Consider the following 14868-nt stretch of genomic DNA (forward strand, 5'->3'; position numbering starts at 1 on the left):
ATCCTGGAAGTGATGTCAGCAGGCCCCACCTTCCAGCCACGCCCCCAGAAGACCCCAGAGCTGACTTCACCATAGCACAGGAAGTGGCAGCACAGAGATATTTTCAGGTGATTTGTGAACATAACCATACCTGCACTCTGTGCTGGCTACCAGTTTGCTCTGCTTCACCACAGGGAGCCCTCCCCTGCCGTTAAGTTAAAATAAGAGTACTTACCTCTCCAGACTCCAGTCACTATCACATGCCATGAGCCTTGGCCAGCAAGGATTTGTATGACTGGGGCCCTCCCCATCCCTTCCTGAGCCATCATTGGCCATTGTTGGGAGGGAGTGGGTCATCATGACCATATGTGATGATAGCACTCTATTATTTTTTAATTTAAAATATATATATAAAAGATTACCCAATCGGCAAAACCCTTTGGGGGCCACAGTGAAACCCTGGTTGAGAAAGTCTGATGTAATGTCTAGTTTGACCGTTAGACTGGTGCTTGTGGCCTACTAAATCCATATGGTATAACTGAGTAGCATGAGAGTCCCCTCTCGCACAAAATAATCACATTTATTTGTGAAAATCTGCCAGAATGCCAAAGCAGAGAAGTAAAGCTCTTTTAAAACGGCTCACTTCATATCCGTGTGTGACGTCCATCATCTTGGTATTGAATCCCTTCTCACAGAGGCTGAAAAGTTCTGTGCAGACTGGATTCCATGTGGCGTCTTGATGCGCATTCCTGCCCATAGAATAGATTCTTCTTTCCAAGAGTGAGACTCCTAACTTTAGGTCCTTTCCTTCTTCCCTTTCTGACAGCTAATTGGCAGGGTCACATACGAGATCATTCATTCATTGGACGTTCACAATTGATCCTTGCAGAGCCTAGTTCTTTGCAAGCAAATTCAAGGATTGGGGCAAAGATATCATCTTTTCTGAAAGTATTGATGCCCTGTCATGACTGAAGATTTTAGCCAGCAGCTCTGGTTTGACCAGTAAAAGTGTTTCCTGTTCCTTCTTTTATGCTCCTGTCCCATCAGCATTTTTGGAAGCGTTGAAGTACTTAACTTGGATCCAGACAAAGTCTCCACAGTACAAGTTTGGCTCATGCATGACATTGAAGGAACTCAAAGGTATGCTTGCCGTTACAGAATATTGCTTGATATCTGTGGTTCAATTTAATATCGACAGGCTTAAAATGGCATCTTGTTGCTAAGATTTGTTTCTTTCTTACCAGTTGTTCTCTCTTTTTTGTAGAACAAGCCTTGTTTGGAATGTGAAACTATTTTTTGTTGAACCAACACTGGGATTTTTCACCTTCTTATTTTCCTTGCTTGTAAGTTCTTGTTTCTTTAGGTTGCTTGGTTCCCAGTTCCATAGATGTTTTGCTCCCTCCAGTGGACAGTTCAATATTACACCACATTATGTCAGGCTTAAAAACCTGCAGTTTAACTATGTACAAAGATATACTGGGTGTAAACTGGTGCAATATAGAATTGGCCACTAGAGGGAGAAAAACACATGCAGAAGAGAATCCAACCCCCCAAGAAACAGGAATTTACAAGCCAGGAAAACAAGAATGTATAAAAACCAAGTAACTAATAAGAGGGGGAAGAATAAATACAATCAATAAATAAAGATTTCCCATCTTTAACCGCTCCTGCGGTTAAATAAAAGAGTAAGGCCACCTGGGGAGGAGTTAGGGCGGGCCCTGTCCAGGATAAAAACTCAGAGGGCCCAATCAGGAGCTGCGAAGCGACTCCTGATTGGGCCCTCCGAGTGTCCGTCCAGGGCCAAGCAGACAATGGGGAGGTACGCGAAGCACCTTCCTATTGGCCCCTCACCAGGACAGACCAAAATTCCATTCACCCAGCCCAGTCTGGCTGCCAGTCTGCTCCTGACCAACGAAGGGAGAGGAGGTCAGTAGGGCTGCCAAGGGGGATGAGAACAGAGGCCTGGACAGGCTGTGCCAGCCCTTTTCGCCCCAAGGCCGTCCTAACAGCCATGTCCAACTGCAAATTCCCTCAGAACTCTGACAGAGCTGGCAGGAGGCTGCAGAGTGCTCCCCCTCCCCCCCCTTTCAGCCCTGCCGCAAAGAAGCCTCTGACAGGCTCTGACTGAGGGAAAGAGGCCTTTCCAAGAGCAATGCAGGGGACCCTGAGGGCCTTCCTTTTGAGGGGGGGGGAACTTTCCCCTTCTGCCAAACAGTTGGCTGACAGGGAGGCCAAAGAAAAGCCCCTTTTCACTTAAAATACTGCTCTGGCCAGGGGTTAGACACAGCCAAGCCATGTGTCTTTCTTCTTTGCAACTCTCTGCAGGTTTGAGGCCACTGCACAGCGTTATTCCGCAGAGGAAACTGGCTCTTTTGTCTCCTGTTTCATCTGCACAACAACCCTGTGCAGTAGGCCTCAACATTCAACCCCATGCCCTTACAGACTGGACAACTCCTCCCCTTCCTCTTCCCACTGCCAAGCTCTAGCGCCCGTTGTATTCTTGGAGACAACGGGCTTTGCCCCTAGTATTTATATATTGCGGATGCTGTACAGTCTGTCTTACTGATTAAAATTGCTTTTAAAACTATGCATGATAATCTCTGTTCCTTTTCACAGTATAGGACCCAATGAGATGCCCATTATGGGTCCTCATGTCTGTTCTGTACACAGAACTCAAGGCATGATTCAGATCAGGACTACAGTGCATGCGGGAAGACGGATTAAGCCCTCTCTTTGTGCTGTTTCCGCAACCTGAAATGCCCCGATGGTGCTATTTATCCCATTGGATTGATGGGAGCTGGACATAAGCTGAATTTTAGGTGTATATATTTGTTGTGAAGAGCCTCTTGTGGCGCAGAGTGGTAAGGCAGCCGACATGCTGTCTGAAGCTCTGACGATGAGGCTAGGAGTTCGATCCCAGCAGCCAGCTGAAGGTTGACTCAGCCTTCCATCCTTCCAAGGTCGGTAAAATGAGTACCCAGCTTGCTGGGGGGTAAACGGTAATGACTGGGGAAGGCACTGGCAAATCACCCCGTATTGAGTCTGCCATGAAAACACTAGAGGGCGTCACCCCAAGGGTCAGACATGACCTGGTGCTTGCCCAGGGGATACCTTTACCTTTATTTGTTGTGAGCTGACATGAGGCAGATAGGAAGGGTTACATACAAGAAAAGATTGTCTTGGCAGTAGTAATGTGAAAAGGATCTGGGGGGTCTTAGTAGACCAGACAGTGAACATGAGTCAGCAGTGTGCCTTGGTGGCTAAAAAGGCAAACGGGATTTTGGGCTATATTAGAATCATAGAATCATAGAGTTGGAAGGGGCCATACAGGCCATCTAGTCCAACCCCCTGCTCAATGCAAGATCAGCCCTAAGCATCCTAAAGCATCCAAGAAAAGTGTGTATCCAACCTTTGCTTGAAGACTGCCAGTAAGGGGGAGCTCACCACCTCCTTAGGCAGCCTATTCCACTGCTGAACTACTCTGACTGTGAAATTTTTTTTCCTGATATCTAGCCTATATCACTGTACTTGTAGTTTAAACCCATTACTGCGTGTCCTTTCCTCTGCAGCCAATGGAAACAGCATCCTGCCCTCCTCCAAGTGACAACCTTTCAAATACTTAAAGACAGCTATCATGTCCCCTCTCAACCTCCTTTTCTCCAGGCTGAACATTCCCAAGTCCCTCAACCTATCTTCATAGGCCTTGGTCCCTTGGCCCCAGATCGTTCCTCGTCGCTCTCCTCTGTACCCTTTCAATTTTATCTACGTCCTTCTTGAAGTGAGGCCTCCAGAACTGCACACAGTACTCCAGGTGTGGTCTGACCAGTGCCGTATACAATGGGACTATGACATCTTGTGATTTTGATGTGATGCCCCTGTTGATACATCCCCAAATGGCATTCGCCTTTTTTACCGCTGCATCACACTGCCTGCTCATGTTTAGTTTACAATCCACAAGTACCCCAAGGTCTCGTTCACACACAGTGTTACCTAGATGCGTATCCCCCATCCAGTAGGCATGCTTTTCATTTTTCTGACCCAGATGCAGAACTTTACACATCTTTATTAAATTGTATCTTTGAGCACTCTCGGGTGCATTTCATCCAGCCCAGGGGATTTGAACTCATCCAGTGGAGCTAAATGCCTCTCAGCAACCTCTCTGTCCATGTCAACCTGCCACTGAGACACTATCTCTTGGCTACTGCCATCTCTAGATGTGCCTAAACCCTTTGACCTGTGAGAAAAACAGATGTAAAATAGGCGCTGAGCCTTTCTGCTTTCTCTGCATCCTCCGTTAGAGTTTGTCAATCCGCACCCAGCAGTGGGCCTATTGCCTCCTTTACTTTATGCTTGCTCCTCATATAACTGAAAAATCTTTTCTTGTTACAGTGGGCTTCCCTGGCCAATCTTAGCTCACTCTCAACTTTGGCCTTTCTGATGATTGATCTACAGTGCCTAGTAACCTGTAGGTACTCTTCTTTAGAGCTCTGTCCTTCCTTCCATTTCCTGAACATCTCCATTTTCTTTCTTAGTTCCTCCTGAAGTTCTCTGTTCATCCAAATAGGCTTCTTAGACCTCCTGCAGTGTCTTAGAGCTCCTGCAGTGTTTTCTTCTTTCTGGGATAGTCATTGATTGAGCATGCAATAGCTCTTGTTTGAGTAGTGCCCACCCTTCCATGGTATGACACTCATGATGTCTCTGAGTCTATTAAAGTGCTGTATTAAAAGAAGTATAGTGTCCATATCATGGGTAAAACTTCACTTGGAATACTGGTAAAACCTCACTTGGAATACTGTGTTCAGTTTTGGGCACCACAGTTGAAGAAAATTGGAATGTGTCCAGAGGAGGGCAACAAAGATGGTGAAGGGTTTGGAGACCAAGTTGTATGAAGAAAGGTCGAGGAAGCTTGGTCTGTTTAGCCTGGAGAGAAGACAATGAAGAGATGATATGATAACCATCTTCACATACTTGAAGGGCTGTCATATAGAAGATGGAGAAGATTTGTTTTCTGTTGCTTCAGAGGGTCAGACCAGAACCAACGGGATGAAATTAATTCAAAAGTATTTTCAGCTAAATATCCGGAAGAAGTTCCTCACAGATAGAGCGGTTCCTCAGTAGAACATGCTTCCTTGGGAGGTGGTGAGGTCTCCTTCTTTGGAAGTTTTTAAGCAGAGGCTAGATAGTCATCAGACAGAAATGCTGATTTTATTAACTTAGGCGGATGCTGTAGGTGGGCAGGAAGAGATATGCCAGTCTTTGTCTCTTGTGGCCCTTTCTTGCATACTCAGCGAATTGCTGATTGCCACTGTGGGATGGTATAATAATTACGAAGAAGAAGCTGCTGAAAATAATCTGCAACAGTTTGTCACTGGTCCCCAGTTATGGGCCTTCAAGTGTGGAAGCATCTGTACACTGCAGAATTCTTGTCGCTGCAGAAGTTCAATCTCATTCCATGGTACTGTTCCAATTTTTCCTTTTATAAAGGCCCTTTGGTGAGAGTGCTGGATCCTCACCCCCATCCTCTCTTCCAAATCTGCAAGGGTCCACAAAAAAAAAAAGAATGGTTATTAAACCAGTGTAACTCCATTAAGCCCTCATTCATATAGCCAAGGCTAACCTGATCCTTTCAGTTCATGGAAGCTAAGCAGGGTCAACCCAGTTAGTATTTAGAAGGGACACCATGAAGGAAGACCAGGATCATGAGAAAGAGCCAGACTATGGCCAACCACCTCCAACAGTCTCTTGTCCTGAAAAACCTATGGCAGGGGCAGCCCAACTGCGGCTCTCCAGATGTCCATGGACTACAGTTCCCATGAGCCCCTGCCAACTGGCTGTACAGCTTTTCTGCCAGGCCTATAGTTGAGGCTGGGAAATAAGATCAACAGATGCTCCCCTCCCTCCCTGAAACTCTATCTGGAAATCCATCTGTCCAAATAGAAGAAGGGCTTCAGCATGGAACACCCTTAGGATATAAATTTTAATAGTAAATAAGTAGTGTTTCATGTTTTTAAAACCAAAATGATTTCCTATCTATGATTGTTGTTCAAACTACCGCACCATTGCACTCATTTCTCATGCTAGCGAAGTTATACTCAAAATTTTACAAGCTAGGCTCCAGCAATATGTGGACCGAGAACTTCCAGAAGTACAGGCAGGATTTCGAAGAGGCAGAGGAACTAGAGATCAAATTGCCAACATACGCTGGATCAGGGAGAAAGCTAGGGAGTTCCAGAAGAACATCTACTTCTGCTTCATTGACTATGCTAAAGCCTTTGATTGTGTGGAGCACAACAAATTATGGCAAGTTCTTAAAGAGATGGGAATACCAGAGCATCTTATTTGTCTCTTGAGAAACTTATATGCAGGTCAAGAAGCAACAGTGAGAACTGAACATGGAATCACAGATTGGTTCAAAATTGAGAAAGGAGTTCGGCAGGGCTGTATACTGTGGCCTTGCCTATTTAACTTGTATGCGGAGCACATCATGAGAAATGCAGGATTAGAGGAGTCACAAATTGGGATCAAGATTGCAGGGAGAAATATCAACAACCTCAGATATGCAGATGATACCACTCTAATGGCAGAAAGTGAAGAGGAACTAAAGAGCCTCTTGATGCGGGTGAAGGAGGAGAGTGCAAAAGTTGGCTTGAAACTCAACCTCAAGAAAACAAAGATCATGGCATCCGGCCCTCTCAATTCCTGGCAAATAGATGGGGAAGAAATGGAGATAGTGACAGATTTTATTTTCCTGGGCTCCAAGATCACTGCAGATGGGGACTGCAGCAAAGAAATTAAAAGACACTTGCTCCTGGGGAGGAAAGCTATGGCAAATCTAGACAGCATCCTAAAAAGCAGAGACATCACCCTACCAACAATAGTGCGTTTAGTCAAGGCTATGGTATTCCCAGTTGCAATGTATGGTTGCGCAACTTGGACCATAAGGAAGGCCGAGCGTCAGAGAATTGAGGCTTTTGAACTCTGGTGCTGGAGAAGACTCTTGCGAGTCCCTTGGACTGCAAGGCGAACAAACCGGTCAGTCCTAGAGGAGATCAGCCCTGACTACTCCTTAGAAGGCCAGATCCTGAAGATGAAACTCAAATACTTTGGCCACCTCATGAGAAGGAAGGACTCCCTGGAGAAGAGCCTAATGCTGGGAGCGATCGAGGGCAAAAGAAGAAGGGGACGACAGAGAATGAGGTGTCTGGTTGGAGTCACTGAAGCAGTCGGTGCAAACTTAAATGGACTCTGGGGAATGGTAGAGGACAGGAAGGCCTGGAGGATCATTGTCCATGAGGTCTCGATGGGTCGGACACGACTTTGCACCTAACAACAACAACAATGATTGTTTTAACCTGTACATGTTACAGTGGATTGTTTGGGACTCCTTGTTACCTGCAGAGGGAAGGGCGGGGTTATAAGAATAAAGGTTAATTTTATGTGATGTAATATAGTATAGGTATGTCCAGAAGGCTGAAAGTGGTATGATGTGCCATCCCAATATCACCTGTTCACGTGATTGTAATGTTTCAAAAACCTGTTTGACTATGGACAACAATCTGGCATTAAAAACAAGTACAACAAAATCAAATAGTGCATGGGGTTGGACTAGATGACCCATGATGTTCCTTCCAACTCTATGATTCTATGATTCTAAAACATGTGGGGGTTTAATTGAATTTGAGAAATTATTTGGTTGGTTGCAGCTTCTGCTTCTTGCCAGTAGAGGGCTCTCTATGTGAGGCATCCAGTTACTTAGAAACTGAACTATTGGCGAATAGTCAAGGATTTCTTTATTAAGTAAGAAAGTCCTCTCGTCAAGGCACGGACGAAACTGGGACTGTGGACAAAGGTCTTGGCAGATATCTCAAACCCTGTTCCCCCTGCCGTGGGACTCCAGCGAGGGTGGCGAAACATCAGACAGTCTTAACATGCAGATGGGAATTGGCTTCAAGGGAGGAGGGAAAGGAACGGAGCAACTGGGTTGCTGAGAGTGAGGAAGAGCGGTGGGCGGAACGGAAACGCAGGGAAGAACATCAGGGTCATAAACTACAACAAAGGAGACAGGCTGCCTCCACCTCCTGGGCAGGGATGAACCCCCACGTATCCTAGTTACATAAACATCAACCTCCTAAATAATGGCAGAAACCACAGGATTCTGTCTGGGGTTGGGCGCTTTGGCTGCCGAAGCAGCCGTTCGCCCCCGAAGCAGCCAGTGCCGCGGCGTGGGGAAGGAGGGGCTGTGCTTTAGGGGCCGCCAAAGGGCCTAACCCTAATTCTGACACTCTAACATAGCATTTCACTTTCCACAGCAGTGCCCAAATTTCAGCCACTTGAGGAATTGAGTCTTATTTGATTTCTTTTGAGGTGTGATTTTCATGACTTGGTTTTGAAAGAGTTAAACTTGCTTGTGCACAGATTGCAAACATCATCCGAAAGAGCTGAACAGCAATGTTATCTATTTCCCCCAGTGAATCCTGTGCGGGGCCGTCCATAAAAACGCTGAAAAGCGTCCTGGAAAACCGAAAGATCAGCCTGACGTGCAAAGAGAATTATAGGTAATTTGCTACGATGCTTCTGATACTCCTTGTCGACTCGTTTCAGGTGAGGTCTAGACCTCAGCCGTTCAAGCTGGTTTTGTGATTTGTGGGCACTGCAGAGAAAAGGGGCACAGAATATTGTTGTTGTTGTTATTGTTGTTGTATTGATTACTCGCCTGTCCTCGTAGGCTTGAGACGAGTTACAAATTAACCCCAATAAAAACCCCTATAAAACCCCATGCACAATCCAACAAGACAAGACAAAGATGTGGCAGAAAGAACCCAATAATAATCAACTATCCCAACCCCACCTACTGGAGGGGAGGGAGAAAGAGGGCGCTGTTGGCATTCTCTACTGCTGCTCCAATTCTATGGTGGGGACAGAAGGAGGTGAGAGAGGGGAAAGGAGTCGAGATAGCGGGGCAGGGGGTGCCACCCCCATCTCTCCCTCTTGCACCACCTCTTCCATTTGCTCCTGTCCCCCCCCCCCAACTGAAGCCTGCTGGATCCTGGAGGAGAAAGGGGAGTAGACTGGCAGGCCAGTCCCTCACCCATCTCCTCTGCACCCCCGAGGTGATGCCTGGGGTCATGAAGGACAAGCCACTCATGTCCCCAAGGCTCACCCCGAGGGAGAGATCAGGCAACTCCTCCTGACACCCCCATGCCTCACTAGCAAAAGGAGCAACACGGGCTGCCTGATCAGCAGCAGAAGTACCAGCAAAGACCCTTGCCTTACGCACCTTAGAAGGGGGCGCCCCGGCAGCCGCCTCAATAAAGAGATCCTTGCAGACACTCTTTATTGCACCACGCCCGCCAGAGATTGGAGTGGTGGAAGGTCGACCCAAGACAGGCTTCTTCTCAGGTGGGGGGGAAGGACGCTTCCTTCCCCCTCTCACTCCCCTCCACCCCTCTAGTTTTCTGTTGTGCCTTTCCCACAGGGCCCCTAGCCTGACCTTCCTTCTTCCCACTCATGTTGTTCCCTTGAACAAACTGTTTCTAATCTAAGAGACAGGGAAATTTGAGGCCCTACCACCTGTTTCTAAGGAAACCTTGCAACTTATAAAACTTCCCACCAGCTACCTGTTTAGTTTTTTTAGATAGACCCTAAGCTGACCTAACTTCTATGGAGTTTTCTCTCTCTTGAATTTTTTTTTTAAACTTAAGGAACCTGTCTGGGCCTAGCTAAGTTTAACTGGCCCTACCTACAGCAGGGAAAAATTAGAAAAAAACCTTTTTACACTTTTAAAGTGTTTTAAGCTACCTGAGTGTTACTAGCTAGAAGGAAGGCTGGAGCAGATTTGTGCACCAAGCCCCCACCTGATCTGCTAAGAAGAACCCCTAAACCTGTTGGCCTCTAAATCAATTCCTGTCTCTACCAGGAAAACTGGCCTTCAATAAGGCACAGCCTCTGCTGGTTTCAAGTTTTTTAAACTATTAAGAAAGTACTATCTTAACCTAGAATCTAATTCACTGTTCTCTTATAAAAATCCTATCTGGCTACTTAGGAAAGAAACTATTCTAAAAAATTATTTGCACTTTATAATTTCTCCTAACACTATAGATTTTACTGCCTATTTAAAGGGTCACTCCTAATTGGGCACCCCAAGAAGAACGCAGCAATTCCCCCCTGGAAACAATCCAAAAAACACCAGCTGCCAGCCACCCAGGGCACTCCCCCAAAGGTGGCAACCGAGAAAAACTGGCCCTGCAAGGCCCAAGCTGCCAAACCAAACAAGCTAACTCTACCTAGGCTAACCAAAGAAACATCTTCAACAAACAAACAACCAGCAGCCACCCAGGGCACTCCCCCAAAGGTGTCAATCAAGAAAAACTGGCCCTGCAAAGCCCTAACAGCTAAACCAACCTAAGAACAAACACAATCCCCCCCAAACTCAAACTACCCCCCACCAAAAAACACCTACAACTACCAAACAATCAGCAGCCACCCAGGGAACTCCCCCAAAGGTGGCAACTTAGAAAACCTGGGGATAAAAAACCAAAATAAAAAAATTAACCCCCCAAAAAACAGTACAAATACAAAATACAAAGCCCCAACCCCCCCAAAATATTTTTAAACAAAACCAAACAGCAAACACACTAACACTCTAAAGTTTTTAAACACAGCAAACACAGCAAAAATTCCCCAACCCCCCCCCCCCCCCAGGCCCTCACCCACAGAAACCCAAAGGCACAAAATATTGGAAAACAGGAGGGAGGGAGAGGGAGAAGAGGGAGGGAAAAAAGAGAAAAATAGGAAAGGAAAAAAAACCCTTAAAACAAACTATTTGATGTCTTCTCCAGCGATGTCCACCAGGCCAGGTCCAGGAGGTACAGGGTACAGGAGGCAGGCAGGCAGGCAAGCAGGCAGGCCGCTCAACCAGGCAGGGAGCTTGGGAGCAGTACAGCCAGCCAGCCAGAGAGCTCAAGTGAGCTCCAGCAAGCATCCCCTTGCTTTAAGTAGCCTCCTCCTGGGCAGGCTACAAAGCAAGGGGATTTAAAAATTGAAAGTCTTCAGTGAGTGGCTAGAATACCTGAGCTGAAAAGCTACAAGCATTCTAGTTGGCCACTCCCTCCTCCCCCGCCACCATTTTCAGCGGTAAAAAAAGAAAAAAAAGGCAGCCAGAGGCTTCAGGTAATGGCTGCCTGGCCTCCGACTTGGCCGAATCGATTCAGATCCGAATAGATTCGGCCATCCAAATTGCCAAATCTAGGCAATTTGGAACGCTAAGGGGAGCGGGAGGCCCGATACGGACCGCTTCTGATTCGGAAACGTCCGAATCGGGCCTGATTTGGGTGATTCGGATGTTTCTGAACCCGAATCACCCATCCCTAATTACGATGATTTATAAACTGAGACAAACTCAGGAAACTGCCAGCACTGTGTGACTGAAAGGAAGCTGCTATAGCCATTTTGGTGACTGGTTCCTCCTTGTTCAGCAGCCATTTTGTGGCAGCCACTTTGTTGCTGTGTCCATTGTGCTGCGTCAAAATTCCAAAAATGCCCACAGACTCAGAGAGGTTGGAGACCCCTGGTCGTGATTTTTGGAGGGTGCATCTGGGGGTCTCGATGCTGCATTTCACTGAACTGGCCCCTGCATGTGAAGGATCTGAAATATTCCTTATTGTTTTACCACAGGCCTGTCCAGTTGGTTCAATGTGCCAGCAAACCTGACCATGCTACTTGCAAGCTCTGCCCTTATACCTCACAGTGAAAATGCAGCCTCCTCACAAGCCCCAGGAAGAATTCCGTTTCACAATGAGTTGTTGGATGCTGATATATATGTAGATTGTGATAAAGAATTTTCTTGAAAACATTTTGTGTCAAACGTCTGATGGAATTCTTATAAAAACTTTCAATTTGGGATTTTTGTAGAAATCTTTAGAATGAATGACTGCCTCAATTCTCCTGCATAATGAGTCTCTGCTAGTTCTCATGATTATTATTTTTGACTCTGCTTTTTCCCTCTTACGGTTTATCATATTTTTTTACCTGCACTGTGTGGCCCCTTCATTCTGATTCTCCAGGTGGGGCTTAGAGTTCTCCCAGAGTTGCAACTGCAGGCTACAAAGATCTGTCCCTGAAGGAAAGGGCAGCTCCGGAGTTGAGACAGGATGGAATCATAACCCCGCTCAGTTCTTCCCCCCTCCCCAAATGACACATCCTTCGAGTTCCTCCCAAAATCTCCAGGAATTTCCCAGAGCAGACCTGGCAACTGTAGTCCCTGCAATCATGCAATTTACAGAACCCTCCCATATCCCCCCCCCCACTTTTTCACGAGTGGATGTCAAGCACTGGGGAAAGGGAACCACTAGACAGCAGGGTGCAGGGAGAGGGTTTTCTGTTCTTCACCCTGGTTATGTCACGACCCATGGAATACGATTCCAAAAGTTTACCTTCTGACCCAAGCACCTGGCACTTGATCAAAGTTATATAGGAACAGGCATCAATGGAAGTTCATCACAGCAAGGAAATCGACAGACAATTTAAAGAAAGAACCTACAGACCTGGATATATGTGTTTTGGCCTCGCCCCTAGAGGTTCTCAAGGAAAAGCATTTGAACTCAGAAGTGTGAATACTGATGTCAGCCAGCCTGGCCTATCTCCCCAGATAGCTTTCTACTCCTATGTACCACAAAGGTTGTTTAACATTTCAAAGGGGAACACAGCAATACCGCTCACCTTTCACAGGCAATGCAAAGCATAAACGGGGAAGAACCTGGAAGGGAGGGTTAGAGAAGAGGAACCCACCCCCAGCCCTGGACAACTACCAGAGATTGACATGGAACATGACAGGTTACTCCCTAAATCACCCCCGAACCTTGCTTTCACATAGTCCACTGATTCCCAACTCAGACCTCGCCATTGTGTTTCCTGGTGCCCATTTCCCTTGGCCCCAATCTCGGCTTCCTCATTGAGGTGGGAAATGCTTCAGAATTCATCTGACTTCATGGGTGCTGGAAACACACCAACCACACAACATTTCCTGATTTCCCCCAGCTGCCATAGCAGCCCCTTTGTCTTCTAGAGCGGTGGTCCCCAACCATCAGGCCGCGGCTCCCTCTCCCCGCCCCCCCGTGCAGTAAGAAACTTCCCAGGCCACAACCTTGCGGCCCGGCAAGCTTCTTACTGTGGGGGGGGGGGGAGAGGGAAGCAGGGCCACGCACGCGCAATGCGCATGCGCGGCCAGACCGCACACGCACATGCATGGCCAAAAACGCGCATTTGCGGCGGGTGGGTGCTTGGCTGGGCCGAATCCGGCAGTGGCGGCAGCCCACTTGCTCCAGCTGCACAGAATTGCCTCCTTGTTTCCACGGCCCGGGAGCAGACGAGGGCTTGAAAGGCTGCCTTGACTTGCTCGCTCCTTCCTGGCGCTCTGCATTAGGCCTCCACGCTTTGGGGGTCTGCGTCGCTGTGTGCCCTCCCCATGTGCCGACAGCTTGCAAATGGGGCGGGGAGTCTGTAACTTTGCAGGGGGGGAGGAATTCTGGGTGTTCCTCGCGCTCCTTTGCTTTGCCCTGGAGTCGTGTGTGCGCATCCTCGGGGGGCTCCGAGGGGTGAGCACAAACGAGGGAAAGGGGGCAGAGAACACTCCGGCAGCAAAGCCCGCCCACCTGCGCCTCCCCCCCCCCCATGTCCCGCTTTACAATTTTTTATATCTGGTCACCTTAGGTAAATGGGAAGAGAAAAAATAGGGAAAGGGGAAAGGATATGGGAGGAGTAAGGAAAAAAGAAAAAATGTGGTGAGGGGAATACAGGGGGAGATGAAGCGGCCACCCAAGTCCTTGAGTGTTCCCCACTTGCCCTTGTCATATTACTGCGCTTATGAGATGCTTCATCCAAGTGCTCATATTGGTTTATGCTGGCTGATCCATTGATCCACAGTGAGAAAGGTGTCCTCTGCATACATGAATAGATACACTGAGAAAACCATATTCACATTTCCTCTAAATGCTTTGTGCCAAAGCATTTCTTCGCACCATTGCTTCGCTGAAATTAATGAAGGAACATTTTTCTTTCCAAATGTCAAATGCTATGATTTCTTCCACTCATGAGCAAAGCTTTGATCGTTCTGTACGTATTGTTTTGATACCACTGGTAAGTGAGGTACAAAATGTATGCTTTCCTTTTCACACAAAGAAATAAATCCACTGTTAGCACCAGCACTGGGAATCCAGATATTACAGTGTATTGATACTATAGAGTACCTTCCAAAATAGGTTTCTTGATTCAGTGAACAGAGCTGAGAGCAGAAGTTCACACCCTTCCCCTGTGGCAGGAACTGTTTTGCAGAAGAAGGCTCACACGGCAAAACTTTACATGATATTCAACATGCCAAGATGGCATTGTGGGCCAGAAGCTGCTGAGCTGCAGACCCCTTGAAATAGAGTCGCTTCTATGCAAACTACAGCCATTGCAGACAGAAGGAAGCCGACCTTGCTGCCAAGCCTACAAACAGAAAGACACAGTCAAACACAGAGCCTAGCAAAATGCCCAGGATTCCTGTTGGGAAACCCCTGAAACATTCCTCAGGCTTCAAGAAAGCCCAGAAGTGGTGTGATCGTGCCGATCTGGCTGGGAAGCAGAGCTGTATCCAGGCCCACCTGGGCTACCTCTGCTTCACACGCCCTCCTGGCCCGCCATTGGCCATTATGGGAATGTATGTATGTATGTATGTATGTATGTATGTATATAGGTATATGTATGTATGTATGTATGTATGTATGTATGTATGTATGTATACATACATACACACACACACACACACACACACACACACAATTTATTTACTCCCACCCATTCAGGAAACCCTTCCAGGGCCATGAAGAAACCCCAGGGTTCTGGAAACCCTCA

General features: G+C 47.1%; 1 protein-coding gene across 1 annotated transcript in view; it reads left to right on the forward strand.

The window, feature by feature from the left end:
- Positions 1-11878, forward strand: part of CD38 (CD38 molecule) — a 31701-nt gene extending 19823 nt beyond the window's left edge. The window contains exons 6-8 of the mRNA XM_077301523.1: positions 1027-1119; positions 8448-8534; positions 11653-11878. Of these exons, the coding sequence (XP_077157638.1) occupies positions 1027-1119; positions 8448-8534; positions 11653-11728 (256 nt within the window). The 3' untranslated portion in view covers positions 11729-11878. The remainder of the gene's footprint in view (positions 1-1026; positions 1120-8447; positions 8535-11652) is intronic.
- The last annotated feature ends 2990 nt before the right edge of the window (positions 11879-14868 follow it).

This window comes from Paroedura picta, chromosome 10 (genome assembly GCF_049243985.1).
Source record: "Paroedura picta isolate Pp20150507F chromosome 10, Ppicta_v3.0, whole genome shotgun sequence".
Lineage (NCBI taxonomy): Eukaryota > Metazoa > Chordata > Lepidosauria > Squamata > Gekkonidae > Paroedura > Paroedura picta.